General features: G+C 44.6%; 1 protein-coding gene across 4 annotated transcripts in view; it reads right to left on the bottom strand.

Annotated features, from left to right (window-relative positions):
* The window catches only part of ebf1a (EBF transcription factor 1a), a 181,040-nt gene that overhangs the window by 154,753 nt on the left and 796 nt on the right, over positions 1-25,491 (bottom strand). For all 4 annotated transcript variants that reach the window (XM_028812678.2, XM_028812680.2, XM_028812677.2 and 1 more), the window contains exons 2-6: positions 24,748-24,904; positions 23,617-23,680; positions 22,403-22,458; positions 17,574-17,647; positions 11,597-11,665 (exon numbers count right to left, since the gene is read on the bottom strand). In XM_028812678.2, coding sequence (XP_028668511.1) covers positions 11,597-11,665; positions 17,574-17,647; positions 22,403-22,458; positions 23,617-23,680; positions 24,748-24,904 — 420 coding nt within the window. The remainder of the gene's footprint in view (positions 1-11,596; positions 11,666-17,573; positions 17,648-22,402; positions 22,459-23,616; positions 23,681-24,747; positions 24,905-25,491) is intronic.

Genomic DNA, 25,491 nt, shown 5'->3' on the forward strand with positions numbered 1-25,491 from the left:
AGTGTGCCCACCGAAAAACACCCGTGCACATATACGGACCCCAACAAGACATCAGGCCGATGCTAATGCAGCTCCTTCTCTGTTCCTTTGGACCGCTCAGAATGGTCACTCGCGTCCCATCTCAGTCACCTGGCAGTGGACGGTACAGGAAAACAGAGAGCAGGGCAGAGCACAAGGCAAACAGCAGGTGGCGCAGTACGGGGCATTGGAGGGCAACCTGCCAGGTAAACTGGGGTTGCCCCCATCGAGGCTCCAGATGCTTCTCAATTGCACACAAATGAAAAACAAAGAAACAAACTCAGTCACCGGGGGGGGGGCTTCTTCCCCAAACATGGAGATCATAATTAAAGACAGACCCCGAGCAGGAAAAGACGCAGCAGGACACAAGCGTGGGAAACACTCGGCATGCCAGGACAGACAGACAGAGCGAGTCTCCATAATGGTAAGGGACACCAGCCGACAGGCCAGCAGGGTAAAAGGATGACAGTGCAGTGGAAGAGAATATTTGAGATCTGGTGAATGGAAGATCTGATCTGTTAATCTGACCCAATGAGAATCCCGTCAGCAAACTAAGGGACTGGCCAGCTGAGTGTCCAACAGAGTCCAGAGGGCTGACAATCTGCAAGGAACGCTTTGTCCAGCAAGAACCAGTAGGGAATCCGAATGGACTGAAGGAGTGCATCCAGCTCTCCGTTTTCATTTTCTATTGCAGGGCAAGTGTCAGAAGGATGAGCCCTGGACGATATGCCAGTTTGTCACAGAGCACACTGCCAGGTCATTTCATACCACATGCACTAAGCGTGTTCAGGCCTGGCCAGTACCAACCAGCAAAAGCTTGGGTTGCTGCTAGAAGAGGTGTTGGTGAGGCCAGCAGGGGGCGCTTACCCTGTGCTCTGAATGTGGATCCCAATACCACCGTGCAGTGATGGGGACACTGGGCTGTAAAAATGGCGCAATGTAAAATCGAGGTCCTGACTCTCTGTGGTCAGTAAACATCTGTGGCTATCCTTTGTAAACAGTAGGGTGCATCACGATGTCCTGGCTAAATTGCACACCTTGGCCCAGTGTGCCCCCTAATCATCCACTGTCTCTGATTGGCTAACTGTCTCTGACCACTTCATCACCTGACAGCTCATGTGTGGTGAGTGCACTGGTGTAATAATGGCTGCCGTTGCCTTATCCAGGGTGGTTGAAGTGGCTCCCTTCTGTCCAAGTGCTTTGAGTAGCGTTAAAATGGTGGTACTGTATATAAATGGAATTATTATTATTACTTGAGGGGTGTTGAATTCAATTTGGCACAAGTCACTGGTTCAACACGCAACATTCACACTTTATAAAATACATACATGTTGAAGAAAGACCATCTGTCCAAGGAACAAAAAACAAAAAAAGACACAAGAACACGAGGACGACACACAAACTCCATAGAACGAGATGCTGGGCTGGAAGTCAAAGCCAGAATCCCGGAGCTGCGAGGCAGTCGTGGTAACCATTGTGCTGCTTTCCTGACCTTCCAGCCAAAAAAAGTGGTCAGCTGGAGTGCAGCCAGTGAAGAGTCCAGCTAAACAAAAATAATACAGTCTGGCCAGTAAAGAAAAGGAGAAACTTTAAGCAGTGGAGAGTCCAGTAAAACCCCACACTGTCCAGCTTGGCAAAGATCTGAGCAGAGGAGCTGAAGGTCAGGTCCAGGTAACCATGAAAGAATTACAACTGCAAAATCCACTGCATCCACTAAACACTATCATCTCCAGACAGAGGAGCAGCTTCAGCGACAGACTGCTGTCACTGTCCTGCTCCACTGACAGACTGAGGAGATCGTTCCTCCCCCAAACTATGCGACTCTTCAATTCCACCCGGGTGGGGTAAACGTTAACATTATTCAAAGTTATTGTCTGTTTTTACCTACATTTTTATTACTCTTTAATATTGTTTTTTGTATCAGTATGCTGCTGCTGGAGTATGTGAATTTCCCCTTGGGATTAATAAAGTATCTATCTATCTATCTATCCATCTATCTATCAGGGAATGTGACCATCTGGAGTCCATCTAAGTCTGAACATGCAATAAAATATATTCATATACATACATATACAGTATATATATATATATATATATATATATATATATATATATGAGTCTTTCTGTCTGCCTGTCTGTCTGTCTCTCAGCTTTTCATGACAGAACTACTTAACGGATTTAGATCGGGTTTTTTTCTATAATTTGCTTGAATATTCCGGTTGATTCTGCGACTTCTCTCATTGTGCTATGTATCATAGTTCATTTGCAGTACCAATTTATTTGTGCACATCTGAGAGACACGCAGCGGGTACAGGGGAGGGGGCGGGGCTGAGGGGCGTGTACCTTACCTCCGCTTAGCTAGCGAATGAGAGAGCTACTTAACGGATTTAGTTCGGGTTTTTTTCTATAATTTGCTTGAACATTCCAGTTGATTTTGTGACTTCTCTCATTGCGCTAAGAATCATAGTTCACTTGCAGGAGCGATATATTCACGCTAATACGAGACAGAGGCTGCGGGTCGAGGGGAGTGTGACGTCAGGAGAAGCGAGCTGGGCAGAGCTCAGAGCCACAGAGCATGGCTAGCATATACAGTATACAGTACATATATGACCAGCAGTGGAACAGTTTGACCAGAAAAGAGTTCAGCAAGCTGCCTGCCTGATGAATTTAGAGTTAGTTCAGAAAAAAGAAATACAATATGTCCAATGAAGAGTCGAGCAAAAATGTGACAACTTTAACAATCTGGTCATTTGAGAGTTCAGAAAGCAAACAGGCGGACTACTGCACTCTTCAAAACTCGGAAGTGGTCTCCTCCAGGCTTTCTCTAAACTCAGATATGGGGACGGATATTTGAGGAGTAAACCGCAAGACAATGATTATACTTTTATATTATGTACACCAGGGGTCCTCAATCACGGTCCTGGAGGGCCATAGTGGCTGCAGGTTTTTGCTCCAACCCAACTACTTAATAAGAAGCACTTAGCGCTCAAGTAACACTTCTGCTTCACTTTACTGGTCTCGCTTGTTAAGATTTTGAACCCTTATTGCTTATTTTAGTCTTAAACAGCTGTAGTCTTGGTTTTTAATTGCTCCTAATTAGCAATAACATGCAAATGACAAAAGAGACCAGCATTTCTCCATTTAGCTTGTTACCATTTACACCTGCGTGTATTTATCATGCACTATTAGGTTTAATTAAATACTTGGAAGGAAAGTGAAGAGAAAAAAGTGAAGGACTGAGAATTACTCATCCATTTTAGCCTTCAAATCATTTGGATGATATCCTTAGAAAGGGGAAGAAACTCTAGGATAAGAGAATGACTTGATATAGCAGAGTTACAGCACGAATAAGCCATGAAATTAAATTATTGGCAAGAATTGCTTTCTAATTAAACAACCAGGTTAGAACAAAAACCTGCAACCACTGCGGCCCTCCAGGACTGTGATTGAGGACCCCGATGTACACTAAACAACCATCAACAGCAAATCAGGTCAAATTAATATTATACTGAACAATTATAATAAAAGTAAAATTAGATAAATCGGACTCTGCAGCTGCTTGAATAAAAACATACCACTTTCGGTTAGCGGAAATAGCTCAAAAGTCGATAGAAATCTACGTTTTGTACTTGTATGCAAAATTTGGTTGACCTAAGTGAAAGTACTCAGGTTATCGTGTTTACACACACATAGACACACAGAGACAAACACGCTGACATAATTCCAAAAATGGTATTTTCTGACTCAGAGAGGTCTAAAACTGCAAGATTTATCAAAATTCCAAAATTGAATTTTTGGACGATTACAATACTTTCCCTATACTTTGTATACAAGAAAGTAAAAAAAAAAATCGATTTGTAAGGACACTTTATTGTTCTTTACTGGGTGGTGAGGTTCCTCATTAGCTCCATTGCTTGACCAAACACAGTTTCATTCTGGGAAGGGTTCTTTGCATATGATGTTGGTTCTTTGTGCTTTGAAAAACGTTCTAATATGCAGGGAATAAAACCCAAATCTTTAATGTATGGTGGGCCCCAGAACACTAACAGATTAAGAAAACCTGTCTTACTAGACACATGCAGCAGGAGTCCTTTCAAAATCAGGACCCATTGGTATTTCACCATCCATTTGTGGTTATTTACTGTATGGAGCCTGTTAAGGATTGAAGTAAATTAGGGTTCTTTCTGGAACCTTCATGTGGATGGGTCTTTTAGGAACCAAAATTGGCATCGCTCTGAAGAAACTCTCTGGCACCTTAATTTTGAAGAGTGTGGAGTGCCCAGAAAAGAATACGACCAGTCAAGAGTCTAACAAAGTAAGAGTTTGACGACTACAGAGGCCAGAAAATTGAAAGTCTGCTCAAGTTCAAAGAGTTTGACCAACAAGGAAGAGTCTGAGAATCCAAGAGAACTAAAAGAACAATTGAGCAATTACCAGCATAGAATCTGTCCTGAAATAATAATCTGAGCAGTGAGTTAACAGGTGGACCATCTGAACACCCAGAGAAAAGTCTAACCAAACCAGAGTCCCACAAAATAAGAATCTGCCCGGAAGCAAACTCAAGGAAAGATGAGCTGAGTACCCAGAAGGGTTAGAAAAGAAAAAGAAAACAAATATCCAGCAAACGTATAGGTTAGTCCAGTGGCACCTGACCAGTCTAAAGTCCAACAGTCCAGGCAAAGTGCAATGTTAGGCACCAAAGAAGCCTCATGGATGAGTGCTCACCTCCCTTCTATCGCCTTCCTAAGCTGACAGACTTTGACCAACTGGAACTTCAACAAATTAAAAGTGAAGGCTGACAGAATGGCCATTGAAGTGTGCGACATAAGGACACTTCTAGTGTTTGGCAAGCTGGAGCAGCCCAGAGCCTGAGAAGTGCCGTTTGTATGCTGGCACGCCAAATGGTTTTCTTCTGCCGTTTGTCATGCTACCTTCTCAAGATCGAAGACTTCCATCAGCGCAAAAACTGACAGCCCGTTCATTTTGATAAACGTGCCGCTCGCCGCTCATTCCTGAGCGATCGGACTTCATATTGATTCACATTAACGCAAACGAGAAGCATCTTTCTGCTTCCTTAAAAAAAAAAAAGTCCGTTCGACCAGCAGTTAGAGATGGCGATCGGGAGGATGCAAGTGATCTGAGCCCGCAGGCTCGCCGATTTTGGACCTGCTGATTTGTAGCCGTCTCAGAAAGACACCGAATTGCCTGCAGTTATCATGTCGTTTGCGGACTATTACAGTCCAAAGGTCTGGAGCTAAGGAAGGACTATAGATAAGCCCCGCTTCCTCTGACGGGACCCTGCGTGACTCGCGACTTGGGTGACACACAAACTGGACGTCGGCAGCAGATGCCTCGCTTTATAGAGAAAAGGACGACATCAGTGCATTGCGAGGGTCTGTAGAAGGAAAGCAAAAGTGTTTAAACAGATCCAGTAGTGTCTCATGTGAAACGTACTGAGCCACTTGTACTGGAAAGTCGGGCATCCTGCTAAAGCCTATGAGGAGTGCCGTCGGCCATTATGAGGACTCTATGTAGACCTCCATGGGATCAGAACAAACGTGTGGGCATCTCGCCCTATGAACTTTGTGATAAAACCAAATCCTGGATCTGCTCTGACATTTTAAACCATTCTGCACCTCACTGTCTGTCAGGGTTCAGAAGAATAGGAAAGTACCATGCAGGTGTCTAAAGCGCCTGTTTACAGGAGTCAAAAATAGGACTTCACCCCATAAAACAGCTTTAGTGGGGGTCAAAAGGTTAAATAATGAACCACAGAGGACTAACCCAATTAATGGTTAATGGTGCTCTCTCATAGCCCCAGAGTCCAGGGTTCAAATCTGGACATGGGTTCAATCCATGGGAGTTTACTCCAAGTATATGGGTCTCCCCAAAAGCACTGGTGACTTTGTTCAGGCTGGAAGTGAAAGTGAGTGTGCCATACCTTTTTATGGTTCTTCTTTTGCACCCAGTTCCAGAGGGAATTAGAAATTTGGGGAAATTACGTGTCATTTTATAACCCATTGAATCCAGACAAGGGTTGTGGGGTGCTGGAGCCTATCCCGCCTAGCATAGGGCACAAGGCACGAACAAACAGGATAGGGTGCCAGTCCCTCACAGGGCGATCATAAACACACAGTCTAATGTCACCAGTTCACCCCACCTGCATGTCTTTGGACTGTGAGAGGAAACAGGAGCACCTGGAGGAGACCCACACAGACATGGGGAGAGCATGCAAAGCCCACCCAGCACCCGGGATGGGAACGTTGTACCACCATACAATAAACGGGTAATGTTCTAGTATATAAAGTATTGGCTGCTCACAGCAAGTTCTGAAAATGCAATTCGATCAATAATTCTGAACTGTTATCTTGAATTCATATCACTGAAACATTATATAGTGCCTTTCACAAGTATCCTTCTAGTAAGATGCATCTATTGAATGTATAACTATATAGAATAGAATAGAATGTATATCTATTCAGTGAATATAGTTCTTTCACATCAACTTATCTATGTTGTAAGATATGCCTCTTGAAATCATAATATCTCTAATGAAAACATGTCTGTTTATAATAAACATAAATTCAACAGATACATTTGCTAGATAGATATGGAAGGCAAAAATCAATTAGATATAATAAATTCAAGGTAATGCATTATATTAGATAGATTTAAAAGGCACCATATTACAGGTAGTATTAGGAGTACAACAGATGCATCTTCTTAGATGTGAAAGCTGCTGTCTGTCTAGTAAAATGCATCTCTTGAATTTGTAACATTTGCATATTGAATAAATAGAAGTTATAGGCACTACATAATATACAGATATTATGAAAGCAAAAGATGCATTTTGCGAGACAGATACAGTAGACGTAAAAGGTGCTATATTATAGATATTAGGAATTCAAGACTTGCATCTTACTATTTAGACAGAGAGACATGAAAGGCACTATATCAGGGTCCCCAACTCCAGTCCTGGAGGGACGCAGTGACTGCCAGGTGTTCATTCTAACCCTTTTCTTAATGAGTGACCTGTGTTTGCTGCTAATTCACTTCTTTTGAATTCATTTTAATTGACTTGCTCTTGAAGACTCAGACCCCTTAATTGTTTCTTTTTCCTTAATTAGCAGCCAAACAATAATGAGATACAAAATGAGCCAAAACAACTGGTGTCCATCATACAATATCTGAAAATAAAGAAAGATGAATGTCTCAGGAATGTTGATCTGCTCAGGTCCCCAAAACATTTTAACTGAGCTCTTAGAAAAGAGAAAAATGAACAAATTCAGAAATTTATGCTATTGCACCACAAGAGCAGCAACAAGCCATGGAATTAAACAACGGGTTTAATTAACAACAAGAATCACAGCCTAATTAAGCAACTGGTTGGTGTGAAATTGGTTGGAGTTTGAGGGCCTGACTTAGCTGGTCTTCTGTTGCCTCACTCACTTCACACTCCATTTCTGTTTGGGTGCCACTTAATGAAGCAATTCAGAGGACTGATGAAGAAATTCAGGGGAACAAATCTTAAAAAAACAATTCAATTAAAATCAAAGGAAAAGGAGTTAATTAGAAGCAAAAACTAATCACCAATTAAGAAAAAGGTTTGAATCAAAACCTGCAGCCACTGCGGCACCCCAGGACCAGAGTTGGGGACCCCTGCACTATATAATAGATACATTTAGGTCCATAAATATTTGGACAGAGACAACTTTTTTCTAATTTTGGTTCTGTACATTACCACAATGAATTTTAAATGAAACAACTCAGATGCAGTTGAAGTGCAGACTTTCAGCTTTAATTCAGTGGGGTGAACAAAACGATTGCATAAAAATGTGAGGCAACTAAAGCATTTTTTAACACAATCCCTTCATTTCAGGAGCTCAAAAGTAATTGGACAGTTGACTCAAAGGCTATTTCATGGGCAGGTGTGGGCAAGTCCGTCGTTATGTCATTATCAATTAAGCAGATGAAAGGCCTGGAGTTGATTTGAGGTGTGGTGCTTGCATGTGGAAGATTTTGCTGTGAACAGACAACATGCGGTCAAAGGAGCTCTCCATGCAGGTGAAAGAAGCTGTCCTTAAACTGCGAAAACAGAAAAAAACCCATCCGAGAAATTGCTACAATATTATGAGTGGCAAAATCTACAGTATGGTCCACCCTGAGATAGAAAGCAAGCACTGGTGAACTCAGCAATGCAAAAAGACCTGGACATCCACGGAAGACAACAGTGGTGGTTGATAGTAGAATCATTTCCATGGTGAAGAGAAACCCCTTCACAACAGCCAACCAAGTGAACAACATTCTCCAGGGGGTAGGCGTATCGATATCCAAGTCTACCATAAAGAGAAGACTGCATGAAAGTAAATACAGAGGGTGCCCTGCAAGGTGCAAGCCACTCATAAGCCTCAAGAATAGAAAGGCTAGATTGGACTTTGCTAAAGAACATCTAAAAAAGCCAGCACAGTTCTGGAAAAACATTCTGTGGACAGATGAAACCAAGATCAACCTCTACCAGAATGATGGCAAGAAAAAAGTATGGAGAAGGCGTGGAACAGCTCATTATCCAAAGCATACCACATCATCTGTAAAACACGGTGGAGGCAGTGTGATGGCTTGGGGGTGCATGGCTGCCAGTGGCACTGGGACACAAGTGTTTATTGATGATGTGACACAGGACAGAAGCAGCCGAATGAATTCTGAGGTGTTCAGAGACATACTGTCTGCTCAAATCCAGCTAAATGCAGTCACATTGATTGGGTGGCGTTTCATGATACAGATGGACAATGACACAAAACATACAGCCAAAGTAACCCAGGAGTTTATTAAAGCAAAAAGTGGAAAATTCTTGAATGGCCAAGTCAGTCACCTGATCTTAACCCAATTGAGCATGCATTTCACTTGTTGAAGACTAAACTTCAGACAGAAAGGCCCACAAACAAACAGCAACTGAAAGTCGCTGCAGTAAAGGCCTGGCAGAGCATTAAAAAGGAGGAAACCCAGCATCTGGTGATGTCCATGAGTTCAAGACTTCAGGCTGTCATTGCCAGCAAAGGGTTTTCAACCAAGTATTAGAAATGAACATTTGATTTCCAGTTATTTAATTTGTCCAATTACTTTTGAGCCCCTGAAATGAAGGGATTGTGTTAAAAAAATGCTTTAGTTGCCTCACATTTTTATGCAATCGTTTTGTTCACCCCACTGAATTAAAGCTGGAAGTCTGCACTTCAACTGCATCTGAGTTGTTTCATTTAAAATTCATTGTGGTAATGTACAGAACCAAAATTAGAAAAAAGTGGTCTCTGTCCAAATATTTATGGACCTAACTGTATTAGGAATTCAAGAGTTGCATCTTACAATTGAGATAGAATGACGTGAAGGGCATTATAGACAACGTAGTACTGTGTTGATCCAAGAGAGGAAAGCGACTTACTCCATTAGCAACATAAAACATGCAATGCAGTGCAAAGCGGTCAAAGCAAAGTGCTAATCAATACAAGACTGGGCGGTCTACACTGGTCTGGGTGAAGATGGGCACGATGGCAGGAAGCATAATACGGCCGAATGGCGATGGGTGAGAAATCACACAATGGTGGAACACGTTAGGGCTGTGGACAGAGAAGTGAGACTTGTTAGCATGGCGCTCTTGTTTGGGGTCTTTCGGTGGCCACTGTTTTCTAAAGTGTTTAGCTGCACAAACAACTTACATCATGAGAAGTTATGCATTTATGTATTTCTGTATTTATTTGAAGGTCCTCCAGTACCTTTTCACCGAGAGTGAGCCCAATAGGAAGCTCCTTTGGTCACATGTACTTGTGCTCTCATTCTGTCAGTTTTTCCCTACTAACTTATGACCACAGGCAAGGACGGGAATGAAGGCGGACAGTAAATCGAAAGCTTCAACAAAGGACGTAGGTGTCTCTTCACTACCAGGATCTGGTTCATCTAGGATATCTTTTCAGGATACGTTCATTAAACACATGCATGCCACGAGAGCATTTCAATATTTCTGGTGAGGTAGGAGACACAGGGAAAGGTTTGGGTGAAACACCATCATTAACTTCCTGTACCTCTTTTCCCCTCGAATGGGGGAAGACAAACCCAAGCAAACTGTTATATGACTTCCTCTCTCCACCACCCCATCCCCCCCCCGCCCCAACACATGTCCTGCCCCTTCTGGTCAAAATCCTATTTAAGGAGAACATCAACTAGAAGTTGGGGTTTAGTCGGAACTTTGTTCCCAAGGAAGACAAACCCACCATTAAAGACGTATTCATATTGGCACGCCCTGGACCAGCTTCTTCAGTGTAACTGACAAATCTGGCGCCCAGAGAAGAAACCATCAAAAACGGGTCTGACCAGAGGAGACCCTGAAAATGAAGTGACCTGCCAGCACCCTCGGTCATGGGGTCCCCATAACCTCTGATGATGGGAAGGCATCACACAGAATGAATGGATGGCAGACACAGCAAATACACAAGTGGTCGCCATGCAGAAGGCTAGCGGTCAACCTGGCATCACCCCATTATGTCTTTCATTCTGGTCTGTGCTAACAAGTGAGAGGCGTGGAAGTGGTTTTGTGAAGTCACCATGTGGGTGAAGTTTCTTAGGGTAATGGCGACACGAAATGGGAAAGGCAGTGAAAAATGAGCCCAGCTGGATAAAAGAAAGGAGCTGAGAAGCGCAATGTGCCACACAGGCGGGCACGCCCAATTCCCCACAAATCAAAGTGCTTTTTGTTGATCATAGACTCTTTGAACCACAAAGCTTTGATTTGCTGCTTCTCGTGCCAAGCACAGCAGGTAAAGAAGTGAAAAGAAATGAAATTGAATCAATGATGAGTTAACAAGGCTGGCAGCGACACCACTGTGAAACCCCACGAGAGCCCCCACCGAATGACTGGCACAGAGAGCATTGCGACTTTCAGTAAGACCACAGTGAACATTGGTGTCAGCCATGTTATGAATCTGCTGAAGGAGCATTGAAAGGGGCTGGCATCAGTGCCACTTGTAAGTCCTTACGAGTGCAGTGCATCAATAGTGCCAACAGTGAACTCACCATTGGGTGGCAAGAGTAACATTGAAGGCAAACCCACTGAATGCCCTATGAGCAGCCATGAAAGTGACTGGTAGAAAGTTACATACAGTACATGCCCCAATAGCTATTGGCAAAGCAGTAGGTGCCAGCACAAATGGGCACACACACACACTCATTTGTCAGCTGTTGGCATCTTTGACCAAACACTGCCACAGATTATACCTTTTCGTACATTTAAGAAAGCATTTGGATTGGCTGAATACACCGAATACATACAGTACAGGTGTTTGCTCAAACTGCCCTAATACTCCAAATACTGGCACCCAGAGCCTGGGTAGTTCAACCCAAATCCTTACACAACAACAGGCCTCCATGCCAAAGACCTTTGAACCGTATACTGCCCGCAATCCTTAAACAAGCATCACATGAACTGGACAAAGTGCATTGCAACCCAAGTATTTTGTAGGTTCCCACCCAGAGAGGATGCCCTCCTATGCATAACTAATGCCAATGACCAGGAAGATGGCAGAACGGACCTTACCTGTCAATTATCACTGGGTCTGAGGGTGTTTCGTTTCGATTGCCACAGCTCTTCTTGTCACAGCAGCGGCTAAAGGCAAAAAGAAAGGTAGAATTAAAATTTCCAGCGGAGCCAAGGGAGAGGGCACACTTCAGGTGGGTACAGGCCCATTGGCACCCTTTACAGAAAGAAACTCCAGCTAGGAACAGCTTGCAGGTAGAAATGGTAGGGATGAATCCTTCATGTCAGATTACACCACAACAGATGGCAAGGAGATGCAAATGGGCATGGGCACCTGGTTCAAACGAGACCTGCACTGTGAAAACTCACCAACATTACACACGGCCTCTAACGCCCGATGAGGCGAAAACAAGAATTGGAGCTGGCAGTGGGAGAATTGTGCCCCCGAGACGCCTTCACTCCACCGCAGTGCCCTTTGTCATAGCTGTTCTGCTGAGCCAAGTGCCTCTCCTTTCCACATCTACCACTTTCATAACATCTGCCATTTGCTGGGTATGTGCCACTCCCGAATCACAATGAAAACACGCCAGTCGAGGACTGCACTCTCTGTTTATTGCTTAGCGGATTCTGGTGCTGAGCAAGGCGCTTCATACCTGGGCCGCTCTCTTGGCCTATTAATGCGATTCCCTTTGCAGCACTGAGAGGCTGTAAATTTGTGACCTGCCGAGTGAAGTTGGCGTGGCACCATATGGCTTATGGTAGCAAGCAGCAATTAGCAGTGCTGATTAATGGAGAGCGGGCTTTCATTTTGTGTGTCTAATTGAGGCTGCCTGCTTGCGCCCAGCGCAGTATCAGCAAATCCAAACCTGACACTGGCAAGCAAGCAGGCGGGCCTAGCGGGGGGCATCTTCTGGAATGGTAGCTCAGGCTCACGGATGTCATCGCCTTCCCCCACATGCCACCTTTTTTAGTCTTCGGTTTGGGGCAGGTAGGCTCTGCCTGGAGAGTCTTTGTGTTGTTTAATGGTGGGACTAGTCAAATGAGAAAGTGTACACAAACACACCCACACACACACACAAAAACACACTGGGGACTCGCTCGCCAGAATCATTCATATACAGCACTTACACACAAGAACCCACAACGGCCTCTTCACACCCAGTGAAGTACCACCCCTGGGTCTGGGTGGCATAATGAAGGAAGGGCAACTCTGATGGTGGCAGTCAGGGGCCTACCCTGAGGACTGGGGAGGGGGGTTGCTTTAAATGGGGGCCAAGTACTTGTAAACATAGTGCACCAGGCTGGTGTTGCCTGCCTTTATTTATTACATAAATAGAATAGAGTAACAAAAGAAATATTAATAAATGTATTTGCTCAGACAGCTCCTTATCTAATTTTCGATTTTGGTTGTCAGAAAAATGTGCAAAAATAAGAGAAGTCGGGAAGGAGAGAAATACTTTTTCACAGCACGGTATATGCATACTGCGGCCCACAGGTATTCACACAACACACACACGCACGCACACACACAGCACACACATGCACATTCAGTCTTTAATAATCTCCAGCACATCTTGTCACACACTTACACACCATTGCGTCCTCACACTGTGCACACGGAGGCTCCCGTGCATTTCCGTTTTCACAACTTGACATTCACAGTATGTAATCACTTGCACAGATACACACATTAGAGCACGTCCTGCATATACATGAGCAACTACTGCACATGCGCACTCAGACTTATTAGTTCTAGTTTTAAACACTTGATTTATTTAGTCCTCCATCCATCCATCCATTATCCAACCTGCTATATTCTAACTACAGGGTCACGGGGGTCTGCTGGAGCCAATCCCAGCCAACACAGGGCACAAGGCAGGAAACAAACCCCGGGCAGGGCGCCAGCCCACCGCAGGGCTTATTCAGTCCTATCTGCTTTTTGAGGAAAATGGCAGGTTATTGACAGGCTGCCAATTTCCACTGCCCTAACGTGTCTAGTATGCTGTATATTTCTTCGTTCCGTTTGTCTGTTAGTGACACGTACACTCAGAGATATTTCAAGTGAAGGAAACTGAAGGTCCTCGGTATGGTATGGTAGTTCTACTTTACTCATCTTGGTGCCGGAGAGTGGCAGTGTGCTGCATGGTAGTTAGCACATGCAAGTAAGAATTTCACCGTACTCTGTACTCAACAGCCCTACTGTATATGAATCTGAACACACACACACACACACACACAGATAATCGTTCTCACACACACACACACACACACGTTTTATCCAGGAGTCATCTTCATGCCCAATCCCAGACTCTTTGTCAAACACTCCAAAATCCACACGCACTCATCAGAAATCTCACACACAGAGTACCCAACACACAAATACGCACAGCACCCTTCATATTTCTCCTGCCTGATTCCATAAAGTTCCTTCTAATATCGGTTTGAATTTTATTTCTGATTCTATGCCTTAGCCGAAACTCAACTCCTGATTTATACCGAATTATTTTTTTGGGAATTGGTGCTTTAGTCTCCTTGTCCACATAACTCATAAATCAATAGACAAACTCTGCTTTCATACACACACACACACACTCATACACTCCCTGACAATTAAAAGTGACCTCAGGGTACAGCAGGTGGCTGCGGCCTCAAACACACCCGGACATGCTGCACACACACACATATAGTACATGCTAACACACACCTCACATATGTTACATCCACATACACTACACAGGCTCGCACACACACACACACACACACTGTATGTTACCGCGGCACACTCACAGGAGGTACGCCGTTGCCCCCCACAGCACTGAACTGGCTTTAGCGGCCTTGAGGATGTCATGTTTTATTACTTTTATTAGATCCATTCATCCATCTTCCAAGCTCTTTTTATCTGAAGCAAAGTCACGGAAAACTGAAACCTATCCCAGCAAGCCTACTTAAAAAATCTGTATGGTGTTCATCCAGTAGCCGGATATACAAGTAAGAAATTTGCTGTACTCTGTACACACGACGATGCCCCTTCTACTCGGACTGCTACTTGTATACATCACAGGCCCATTTAATGGCCACTTTATTAGGTACAGCCCCCCACCGGGTCTCCAGAGCGGCCTGAATTTTCCAATGCGTGGATTCCCCAAGGTGCGCAGGGATTCTGATCCTTGGTGCCTCGATCGCCTCACACACTTCCTGCAGATTGTCCATCTCACCCTCACAATGCAAACCATCACCTCACCCTAAAAGTGCTCAACTGGGACTGATCTGTAGACTGGCCATTGGAGCAAATTGGCAACACCAACAGGGTCGTAGTGGTAGCTGGCTTTGTGACATGACAAGTGTGACCGCCAAGGGGTGTACGGCTCCCCAAACAGCCGACACAGACAGACGCCAGCACAAATCTCTGTAACACATACAGGGGAAACATTTTTCTCTCATTCTCCACAGCTGACACAGTACAATAAGCACAAAGTGCCAACACACAATCCTTCCTTCTTCTTCCTCTCCTCTCTCTCTCATCTTCCTCCACTCCTCCCTCAAGCTTTGTCTTCTTCCTCCCGAGTGGAGTCCTTTTACAGAGCCCCTGGAAGTGTCCCAGGTGTGGCGACAGTCCTGCCATGGAGGGCTCAGCCATTCCCCTTGCACCCACTGGGGGTCACCACAGAACCCAGCAGGGTTAAACCTCCATACTCCAAACCCGTGGCACTGTAGCATGCCAGGGTGGGGGCTGCCCTCAGTCATCCCAGGGGAAGTACTGCCCCGTGCAAGCCCCTTCCCTCAAGAAGGCGTCCCGGCCGGCTGTCCGTTACAAAAGAAAACTGGTTTACTGAGATCATAAAGGCATTGTTGTGGAACTGCCGTGATGTCACGTTTGTATAAAGAGGCCTAATATATGCCAAGAAAACATTTCACATGCCATCACACTATCACTGGCAGCCTGTGCTGCCAACACAAGGCAGAACTGATCAGCAAATTCACGATGTTCACACCAAATTCTGACCTCACCATCTGGATGTTGCAGCACAAATCAAACATTTGCCAGACCAGGTGACATTTGTTTTTAATTATCAATCGTGCTGTTTGGGTAATTATGTGCCCACTGTAGCCTCATCCTCCTAGAACCCAGCTTGGCCTTCAGCTGCTCTTGCCCACTCACTGCAAAGTCTGAAGCAGTGTGCATTCAAAATGTCCAAGAGCTGCCATCTTGAAGAGGTCCAGCCATTGCCCTCGGACCCCTCTCTTTGCCCGGCTGTTTTCATCCACAGCACTGCGCATCTCTAATAAGTTTTGTATTTATCATAAATTCTAGACTGCGGTGGGTTGGCACCCTGCCCAGGATTGGTTCCTGCCTTGTGCCCTGTGTTGGCTGGGATTGGCTCCAGCAGACCCCCGCGACCCTGTGTTCGGATTCAGCGGGTTGGAAAATGGATGGATGGATGGATAAATTCTAGAGCCGGGGTGTCGAACTCCGGGCCTGCAGGTTTTCATTCTAACCCTTTTCCTAATCAGTGACCAGTTTTCACTGCTAATTAACTTCTTCCCCCTTCATTTTAATAGCCCTGTTTTTAAAGATTCTCTGAATTTCTTTCTTTCTTCATTAAATGGCAGCCAAAGAGAAATGAGATGTGAAACGAGCCAACAGATAACCAGTTAAACTGGGATTTCAAATTCCAACCAATTTCACTCCAAACAATCGCTTAATGAGAAGCCGATGCCTGCTGTTAATTAAACCCGTTATCTAATTCCATGGCTTGTTGCTGCTCTCATTCTGCCACAGCAGGCATTTCTAAAACTTTAGATTTTTCTGTTTTTTCTGAGAACACCATCAAAATGTTTTGGTGACCTGATAGATCAACCTTACTGAGACCATCACCTTTCTTTATTTTCAGATATTGTGTGATGGGCACTGGTTAGCCGGTCGTGTGGCGGCTTGTTTTGTGTCTCATTATTGTTTGGCTGCTAATTAAGAAAAAAGAGACAACTAAGGGGCCTGAGTCAATTTAATTAAAACTAAGGCAAAAGAAGTTATTTAGCAGCAAAAACTGGCCACTAATGAAGAAGATGATTAGCATGAAAACCTGCAGCCACTGCGGCCCACCAGGACCGGAATTCGACACCCATGCTCTAGAAATTGTCATGTGTGAAAAGCCCAGTTGTCCGAGACGTTGGAACGAATGCGTTGGTCCCCAACAATCAGAGCACAGCAAAAGCCTCTTAGAACACACGGCCTGCCAAGTCCAGCAGCTAAACCTCTTGACCGTGCGCGCGCGTGTCTGTGTAAAATATATGCAGTGCTGCCGCCACATGATTGGCTGCTTGGAAGCGCAGTCTATTTGCATTAACGAGCAGGTGCACCCACTAAAGTGGCCACTGAAGGTGTCCCAGTCCACCCCACCTGCGCTCAGCTACATACAAATACAGACCACGACACACACTTGAGCTACTCGGAGTGAGCACCACCACTTGCACACCCACCCTCTGGCTCTTTCGCATGAGCACTGCAATGCAGAGCTCTTTTAAAAACCCCCGGACCTCTCTTTCCTCTACTGACCCGGTGATGATGGCCACATGGCCGTGGCCCCCACCATCACTCCAGGGATAGCTGGGCACGGCGTTCTTAACGACCTAGAAGGTAAGCAAGGGCTCCCCAGTGCCACGCAGAGATGGCATGAATGTGGATTTTAATTATAGGCACTCATTTGTACACACGCGTAGAGAAAGCAAATTGTCACCAGGCGGAGCGAAATGCATTTATTACATGAAAAATAACGAGGAAATGGAAGCTGACTTATGAGCTCTCTCTGTCCTAATTAAGTGCGCATCACCAGGATATTTTTAGGAGAAAACTGTTAAAATGCTCCGTGGCGATCCTAAAAATAGAGCCAAGTCTATCTTCACAACCCAATTTCACAGGAGAAATCCATCTTTTAGGTTTTAATGAAAAGGTGCGCTGGAACAGCAGCTCATCTCCCATTGTCCACTCGAGCCCAGCGCGCCCGACGCCCACATCCCTAAAGCAAATGGAATTCCTTACCTGCACATGATCTCATGCGTCAGCAGCACACGACACATTTCGGGGTTCTTGTCTTGGCCCTCATAAATTATAGCCTGCAAGGAAATAAAATGGAAATCAGAGAAGGCCGAGGTCCCACACGCTTTAACGTGACCATGTCTCAGAGGACACTGAACACGTGCCAGCTGCTGGCACAGCTCACACACCCCAGCAGATACAACAAGGTACAGTACAGAGACAGAGAAGGAGCAATATCCCAACCGGACATGGCAGAGATGCCAGCCTGAAGACACAGGTCACACACAGACAAGTGGTCGTCTTCAGGTTGGGCTGCAAAGGGTGCCAGGGATTTCAGCTGAGAGCTGGGCAAGTCTGAAACAGTCTGCGAGCTCCATAATTGCCTTGCTGGGCTTTTGCACTGCAGCCATTCTAGCGTGCAAAACCCTAAACAAACGCAGAAGACTGAGCAGTTGGACTGCCAGACTGGGATGGTGCTGTGCCATCTGCCCAACAGCGGGCACCTCCAAAACTCTACGCTTTTAGCTCTCCCCAAGCATCCTGCCCCCCAGCAGCATGCCTCAGCAATCACATGCCCACTCTACACACTCGTGCACTCTCACGTGTGCGCACCTTCATCAAAGATTCTCCCCCTGTGCCCACAGACACACAAGTGGACAGGAGCACCTTGTCACAGATGCCGAGAGGACGGCCATGGGGCTCTCACCTCGTTTGAATGTGGGGCTTTTTTCTGCCCAGCACACACGGAAACTGAGCAGTAGATTTTGTGGGAAGGCCAGACGTTTGGTGGTCAGCACCTTTCAACTGTTCAGGACTTGTGTAGAGTCCCACTAGCGGCCATCTTACTTCACGACGAAGTCTGGCTGGACCCTAATGCACACAAAGCATCACACATGTCCTACACTCACCCTGATGCACAATCACTCCAGTATTCTAACACCAACACTACATGGCCTTCACACACCTTACACACCCACCCACTTGTTCATGCTGACAGTTCACCGGACATCCTCTCTGACATAATGGCTCCTACACAAACACACTGCCTGTGACTTGGATATTTACACACACACGCTAACCTCATGACTCTTACACACCCCCGTGTCAGTTAATACTGATCAGATTAGCCTTAAACACACTCAGGTACTCACAGGTACACAAGTACTCCAAAACGCACACTCTGACCGTCTCCGGGTGCGGAGTGGTGGCTCTGAGGCTAGAGATCTGCACTGGCAATCGGAAGGTTGCCGGTTCGAATCCCGTCAATGCCATTAGGGACTCTGCTCTGTTGGGCCCTTAAGCAAGGTCCTTAACCTGCAATTGCTGAGCGCTTTGAATAGTGAGAAAAGCGCTATATAAATGCAAAAAATTATTATTATTAATTATTATTACTAATCAGACTACCCCAAAACGCACTGACACACTGATCCTTACACACCATTACACTGCTCACGCCGATACGCTTTTTGCTTGGCCAGCCTCATACACAAACGCACACTCCGGTTCTCAAAGTGACGCAGTCACTCTTTAAATAAGTGCAAAGGTTCAAATCCATTTCCACAAAGACTGATGGATTTATCCTTACACATCTTACACACCCAAACAAGTGTGCACACCGAGATGGTTTTACTTTGACAATCACCTACATAAAGACTGTCACACAAGCACACACTTGTGCTGAAAGTGACACACTTACTCTAAAAAGCACGCATGCTCACGCCTTAAACACGTGTGGACTTAAACACTCTCCCACAAACACACACACACACACACCCACTCCCCCAAAAGATCACTCTGACCGAACAAGCCTGAACCTAAAGACATTCATGGAAACACACACTGTGTGCTGCTAGTGACACAATTCATTGTAAAAACTTGATCAATGGCGGTGTTATTCTTAAACTGTGGCTCTTACACTCCCACACAAGTGCTCACAATAACACACAGCCGTGTTCACAGAGACAAACTCTCAAACGACTCATTTACTCTCTGACACAGTGACACTCTAAGGCACTTTAACTTAAAGTATCTCACACTGACACTCACTGCTAAAAGTGACATACTTACTATTATCAAAAAAATACAATTTGTTTATTTTTACAAAAATGCCACCTTACTGATTCATGGGCGCATACCATTCCCAACCTCCAATAAAAAGACTGTGACACAAACAAGACACTCCTTATGCTGAAAGCGACACAAGAATAACACACACCTGATGTACACTTACACGTTCATCTTCACACTGACACAATTCCTCTCAGACACACACTTGCAATTGATGGAACTGCCAGGTAAGAAGAAAGGAGGAAGACCAAAGAGGAGGTTTATGGATGTGGTGAGAGAAGACAAGCAGGTGGTGGAGTGTAACAGAGCAACACGCAGAGGACAGGAGGATACGGAAAAACATGATCTGCTGTTGTGACCCCAAACGGGAGCAGCCGAAAGAAGAAGAAGGAGAAGACACACAGGCTTACATGTACACACAAATTCAATTTATTTATAAGCACACGCACTTACACTCTTACACTGATTAACTAAATACACTTTGACACAAACGTCCTGACTCGGAAGTGCACACGCTAACCCTGAGCAACTGAAGGTGAGATCCTTAAAGCCCAGCGAAAGACTTTCACACTCGAGATGACACAGTTGAGAACCGATTCACCCTCACATGATCTCGATGACTCAATTAGCCTTAATCACACTCTGCTGACAAGCTCAGGCGTACACACTAATACGGCCCTGTAGCGGGCAGTAGTTCGGCTCTGCTGACCCGACCGGCCGCACTCTCGATGGCCGCCTCACGGCTGTGACGTCACTGCATATTAATGCCCCACGATCGCTTAGCTAGCAGCTTTGCTCTCGTTTGGCAGCACACGGTGAGCGGATTGTGCAGACTGTGAGGTGGGGCAAGAACGTGAAACGTGAAGACCTTCCCCAGGTCGGCCAGCACTAGCCAGCTGGGCAGTTGTAGCTCTTACTAACACACGAATACTCGGGGGCGCGGGTGTGACAGTGGCGGTGGGCTCCAGACCCTCAGACGTGAAGCGGAGTGTGCGCGTGTTGGTTTGCCTGTAGAGCTTTGGTTGACGTTTCTCCAGGGATGCGTGCTTTGATTTCTTTTTCAAATTATTGTTATAATTATTTAACGCACAAAATCTGTACTTTTTTCAAGTTTGAATTGTTCTGACAGATCTCAGCCTTTTTTTTTGTTAATGCCACTCTATTTTTAGAAAACGTTAAAACGCAAAGGTTTTACTTTTTAGAAAGAAGAGCTGCAATCCACTGCCGTCAGTGTGCGAGCACGGAGACGTCTATTTCGGTGAAAGAGATGTACAAAGCAGGCTGGCGAAGGTCCCCGGTACTGAAATGAAAGCAGCAAGCCTCCGCAGACGGCTGGGAAGCAGCTTTCTTTCTCATCTGTGAGGCCTTTCATTTTGCAGAAGTGTCCTCTTCATTTGCAGCTTCTTTCAAGCTCTTCATCTGACAACTGGAGGTAAATCATGTAAACAAGTTCTAAAAATACATTCAAACACACTTCCCCTTTTGTGCTTCGTGTCTGCAAACAGCAGTGAGCGGGACTCGGTGCCTGCGGCTCCGCCGCCACGGGGATCGCAGGGGGGGTCTTTCCTTTATGAGAGCCCCGGGCGGACTGGCGATACCCTGGCTTGTTAACTGCGTGGGATACGCCGGGGCATGGCAATGCGGGGTCGACGCACGCACAGTGGGGTCATTATAATCCGGACTGCTGAGATTTGTGTTTTAGATGGCCATTGTCACACGAGTTTAGTGAACTCCGAGGCGCTGGCATTAGGGGTCAGTGTCACACTAAATCCTGACACTGAGTCTATATGCACTGATTTGATGACATGGACGCTGGGTTAACATCTAGCAGTCCACCATCACATTCTGCTTCATTAATGCAGAGTTGGCATGTGATGGGCAGCTGCCACAGTGGGTGAAGTGAAAAATAAAAAAGATCAGGCAAGTGGGCCCGCAAGAGCCACCCTGGGAAACCAGAAAGTGGAGTCAGCTGAGCTGACCAGCCCTGCTCCTATATGATGGTCCATACTGGTCTGGACACACTTCATCTGTTACGTTGACAAGGGATGAAACGGCTGTGGTGAGAACTGTTAAAGGCACTATAGAAAACAGGGGTTTGATTTTAAACCAAAAAAGAAAATGGAGTGAGACCTGAGTAGTCAGCACGACCTGATTTCTGTAGTTAGGTCAAAACTGAAGTTCACTTCACAAATGCAATCTTTATGCAAACCATTAACACGATGACAGTCCCTCGATATCTTGGCTTGAATTTTTTTCGAGACAAACATTATGAAGAATGCAGTCCACCAGACCATTAAAAGAATCCAACTGGAGAAATCACAAAACCAGCACTCCGCCAACCAGCTCAGTAGCTCCAGCAAAGCGAGAACTCCATTGCGGGCCAAAGTAATCCGCAAGGGAGACATTCATCAGATGAGGAATTGCACAGAATTTTTTTAACAGTGTGAGGAGACCTCTTGGACCACATTGACTCTCCTTGGCCCTCATCCCTCAAGTGCAGTCAAGAGACAGCAAGAGGAGAAGAAGAAGCCTCTCACTCCACCACTTGGATCATGGAAAAAAAAAAGTTCAGCTGTCTCTTTACAGCCAATCCCACATCCACATTTGAGAGAAATGTCACCGGGAAGAGTGAGGGAGTGAACTTCTCACCCTGCAGCGTAGAGAAGTCCACAGCGCACTCTCAGCACAGCAACAGTGTGGTCCAGCACAGCCAAAGGGTCAAAGGGCACGGCTGGACACAGCCCTCGGAAAAGGAGAAAGTGTACCTGCTTGGTCATGGAGTCTATCAGCCGCACGTAGAAGTCCTGCTCGGTCCGGATTCCTGCGAAGAAAGCAAACGGGGAAAAGTCTGAGTTTGTGGCGTTTGACCAGAAACCGCGCAGCGCACACGCGAAAAAAAATGAGGGCATCGCAGCGGCCACCGAGGAAGGACCTCACGCGCTGGGGTGTCTAAATGAAGTGAGTGACCGTCTGGACAGCGGCCGTGACAGGGACACCAGCGGCCACCCAGTGCCCCGCCGCGCCGAACTGACCGAGCGCTTCACGAGCCACACTTAACAGCCATTTTAGACAGCTCACTTGAACATGTCGACGACTGCTTTGGGTTTGTTTTCACATTTCAAAAATAAAATAAGAAGGACGGACAAAGTGTGGCTCGGCAGCTCTAAATGGGTCAACTTTTTGAGATTTTTCAGAAGTTGTGCCCTGCAACCGACTGGCGTCCCGTCCAACTTTTCGCGCCCGTTAAACAAACACTGGTGAGGCGGACACCGGCGCTCCGTTATCTTTTACTTTTAGCGAATTAGGGGAACATTATCGCTTTCGGTAATAACAACGACTATTTTCAAATATTTTAATAAAAAAGTACAATTAGAATTAAAGTTGAACTAAAAACAATGCGCGTCTCATTTTTTTCAATTCTTGTTCTGCTTTAAAAAATAATTTTTTCACTTACTTTTCACTCCTTAAATGTATTATAATAATAATTCGATATCAAACATATTTAAGTTTCGCCCGACTCGCCTTTTAAAAATGACAACAATTAAATATCCATTTTTCTTATTTGATATATTTTAAACTGAGGGACACTGCGCAGTTGAGAGAATTCCAAAGGTTGCATTACTGGTGTTGTTTTTTTTTTCCGATGGTTAAATTCAATTGTGAATTCTTCAGGACGGTGCGCAGACAATGCTGGACTCGATCCAAATTCTCACACAATTTTCTTGAATTATTTGACACGTGCAAGAATTTGGTGGCGCATCTAAGGGACGCAAAGGTGTCGTGTTACATTCAATAGTGCAGGGCTGGAATAACATTTTATGTCACTTTTATGGACATGAAGGGGTCCATCGGCACAAAGTGGCACACCATCGGGGCGCGCAGATTAATAATTTAAAGAAATGACTGAAGTAAAGTGACCGGAATGAACCGACCACCGGCAAACCAACCCAAGGAGGCCCCTGCGACCGGCGAGCCTTACCATTGCTGTAGAGGAGCTGTAATCTGTAATGGATTCCGTTGTTAGTTTTCTCGCCATTTGATTCCTGGTGAAAACAAAAATCAGATAAAATTACAGGGCAGTAAATACCCTGGAAAATGATTTAAACATGACCAAAAAAAAAAAAGACATTTAATGGGGCGAAATTGGAATATAAAATCAGAAACATTAAAACGATAATTCATTAACTTCCGAACTTTGTTCTTTAATTTATTGGATGTACAATTTAATTTATATTTCATTTCCACATGTACATTTACAAGAAAGTTAAACTTTATTATAAATATGCAAAAAAAGGGGAGAGGTCAAAGCACCTTTAATTGGGGTGCACTCCGACAAACGTTGGGCAAAGCAGCTGTGTTACTCTTGACGTAAAATTATTAATATACGTTATGTTTTTACATCTTTATTTTTACTTGACATAAGTACAGTGTGGTAACTACTGAGTTCTCATTATGGCACACTACACTCTCTAATATTTATTTACTCATTGCGCACACTGAAATTGACTTATTTATTTTAAAGAAAACATAAAATGTATATCAATTTGTTTTCAGTCCACATACGTAAACATTACAAAACGTGTGTGGCGGAAATCATGGCTTTGGCCCAAAAACAAATACATTTATACTGTGTCTTAGAATAAAAAAGAAAGAAAACAAAAAAAAAATCAACATTTTTCTAATTGATCACTCTGATTTTATGGTATTTAATTCGTTTGTTATAATTTCTACCAAAAGGGCAAAATCTTTACAATACAAAACGGGATTTATAGTTTTATAAATATAGTTCAGTAGAGTTTAACACCTTTGAAATATCTAAAACAAAAGAACTTTATTTTTTAAAAATATTTGTACAACTGAAAATAAATTGCACCACAATTCTCATAAAGAAAATACTGTGTGAGTAAAATGAAATCCTTAAAATTCTCGGTGATTTTTTTTTCCCAAATAAGAAGAATCATTAAATACAAAAAGTGAACAAAACAAGTAAAAGCATCATCATCGCTCAGCTTGGCCGCTCGTGTTCTCCACCGTTAACCTGAAAGACACGAGGAGCCAAACTTTAGCGAGGGGAATGCCAAGCAGCAGCAATAGCAGGAAACAAACCTACTTTTTCTTTCTCTACGAAGCCCACGAAGGAGGTCCTCTCGATCTCCACGGGCTGTCCTTGGCGATCGTAGAGGGCGAGAACGAAGTGGAAGAAGTTGGATTTCCTCAGGTTGGATGGCGGCTGCTTCTCAAAGTGTGCCCGGGCGAGTCCCACTCCGCTGCGGACACAGAGGCCGGTTAGAACCACATTAGGCTGACCAAAACATCGCATTTATCCTTTCTGGTTTACAACTCTTTTTTCACAGATACAGTAGATAGTTAAACAGGAAATGTGGTATATTAGATAGATAGATAGGCATGGCTTCAAGACAAAAAATTTATCTATCTATTTTATGGGATGCTCATCATTTCTCCATTTTCACACCCATCGGCTTCTCACGATTCTTTTTATAAAACTACTGCATCACTTTGCGCATACATGGCAACTTTAGTTTACCGTCAGGAGCTGACATTGGCAGGATATTACTTTTGTATTATTTATATGGTCCCTGTCAGCACTGGAGTGCTTTTAAGTTAGGAAAGGCTTTTGCTTGCACATCTGATTAGTTATACAAATGTAAAAAATATCTTAGCTTAATTTAAACTGGCAGGCAAATCGTTTCTACTAATTTGTCATTAAGCACGTGTAAGAAACTGAAACTTCATTCGAATTCAGTTATTTCACCAGTAACACATAAATATATACATATCAAGTTTTTCAGACCTTCTTTAGATTATCTGCCTTTTCCAAATGTCAAGTTTTCAC

Source organism: Erpetoichthys calabaricus, chromosome 11 (genome assembly GCF_900747795.2).
Source record: "Erpetoichthys calabaricus chromosome 11, fErpCal1.3, whole genome shotgun sequence".
Lineage (NCBI taxonomy): Eukaryota > Metazoa > Chordata > Cladistia > Polypteriformes > Polypteridae > Erpetoichthys > Erpetoichthys calabaricus.